Source organism: Egretta garzetta, unplaced genomic scaffold (genome assembly GCF_000687185.1).
Source record: "Egretta garzetta isolate BGI_Z169 unplaced genomic scaffold, ASM68718v1 scaffold22, whole genome shotgun sequence".
Lineage (NCBI taxonomy): Eukaryota > Metazoa > Chordata > Aves > Pelecaniformes > Ardeidae > Egretta > Egretta garzetta.
In genome coordinates this window covers 431,891-433,198 of record NW_009259102.1, presented here as the reverse complement: position 1 = coordinate 433,198, position 1,308 = coordinate 431,891, and the positions used below count along the sequence as shown (strand labels likewise).

The following is a 1,308-nucleotide window of genomic DNA, read 5'->3' as shown; positions in this document are numbered from 1 at the left end:
TTATATCCAGAAAAGAACCAGGCAAGTACCTGCAAGAGGACCTAAACCTGTGGCCACGGTTTCACAGGCTAATGGCTGTGCTGCTCCTGCCCTTGTGACTGATGTTGCTCCATCCTTTCCCTCCCAAGCCAAGAGTCTAGGTTATACAAATAAGCAGCCAAAACGCAGATCTGTTTTCCCTTTTTGCCTAGGTTAGTTCAAATCAAGGTTAATTTCCTGACCTGACCCTGTAGCAGGAAATCGGTGCAATGCAGGGACAGTCCCTGGGGAGGAGAGAACTGTGCCTTTCAGTGGCAGTGGTGTCTTGCATCTCAAACTGTGGCCTGGTAACGAGTGAGTGGAGAAGGGAAAGCCAGCAGGTATCGTATGACCTGCTGGAAATGAGCCATTCTGCAGGCTCAACTTCAAGTTCCCTCTTTTCTTGACAGATGAGTCCTTTGAAAATAACCAGATGGAGAGCTGCAGCAAAAATCTGCTGGGCAGTGACACTGCAGTCACATCTCAGTGACAAAGGGTAGGAAAAACTCGGGTGTCTTTACAAAGCTGTCAGCATTGCCATCACACCTCATTAGCTGAGGCTGCTGAGTGTTTCTAGCCTAACATCTCATTGTAGTTCTGAATGATATCTGTCTTTCGGGAATACACTTTCAGGCCCTATTTTATCTTGAAATTAAGTTGACAAAGCAATTGTGTACATAAGAAAATAAAAGCAGGAATGAGACTGCTGAGAGTTACAATACTATACCTAATAAAGCCAGCTGAGATGACTTCAGAGGGCAGTGTTTGTATGACCAAGTATTGGTGGCACCGGGTAGCGGGGAGATCTTTGTGTGGAAAAATGTAGCAAGGTAGCAGGATCTTGGAGAACAGCGACCGTGCCTCTTACCAACTTTTTTCAGAGAGCTGTATCTGTTGTGTAGCATGTATGTACTTTCAGATACACAGAGTATGTAAGGTGGAATGTGCATTTCACTCAATGTGCAAAAGGTATTCAGAACCAGGGCCCTTCATGTTCGGCACGAGTCTTTTCCATGACTGTGCCAAGGCTCTGACTGAGGCTGAAGCGTGCCCGTGGCTGGTTGTCTCCATGTTCAGAGCAATCATTTGAGGCTATGAGCTTTGTCCTGCGAACTTTTTAACAAGCCAGCAGACTCTGATGGCTGGCAAACCCCTGCCAAAAACCAAAGTGATTTATGTTCACTGGTAAAATGGTGATGAATAGTGTGGGGGGATGCAGCAGCACTGGCAGCAGTGGTCTGTGGGCAGAGTGGGCTTTTCATTAAATCTTTGCAGGACATTTAGGAGTTC

The 1,308-nt window shown here is 46.4% G+C and overlaps 1 protein-coding gene across 1 annotated transcript in view; it reads left to right on the top strand.

Moving 5' to 3' along the window:
- The first annotated feature begins 763 nt into the window (after window positions 1-763).
- The window catches only part of GNG10 (G protein subunit gamma 10), a 7,442-nt gene continuing 6,897 nt past the window's right edge, over window positions 764-1,308 (top strand). The window contains exon 1 of the mRNA XM_035890802.1: window positions 764-811. Within this exon, the coding sequence (XP_035746695.1) occupies window positions 764-811 (48 nt within the window). The remainder of the gene's footprint in view (window positions 812-1,308) is intronic.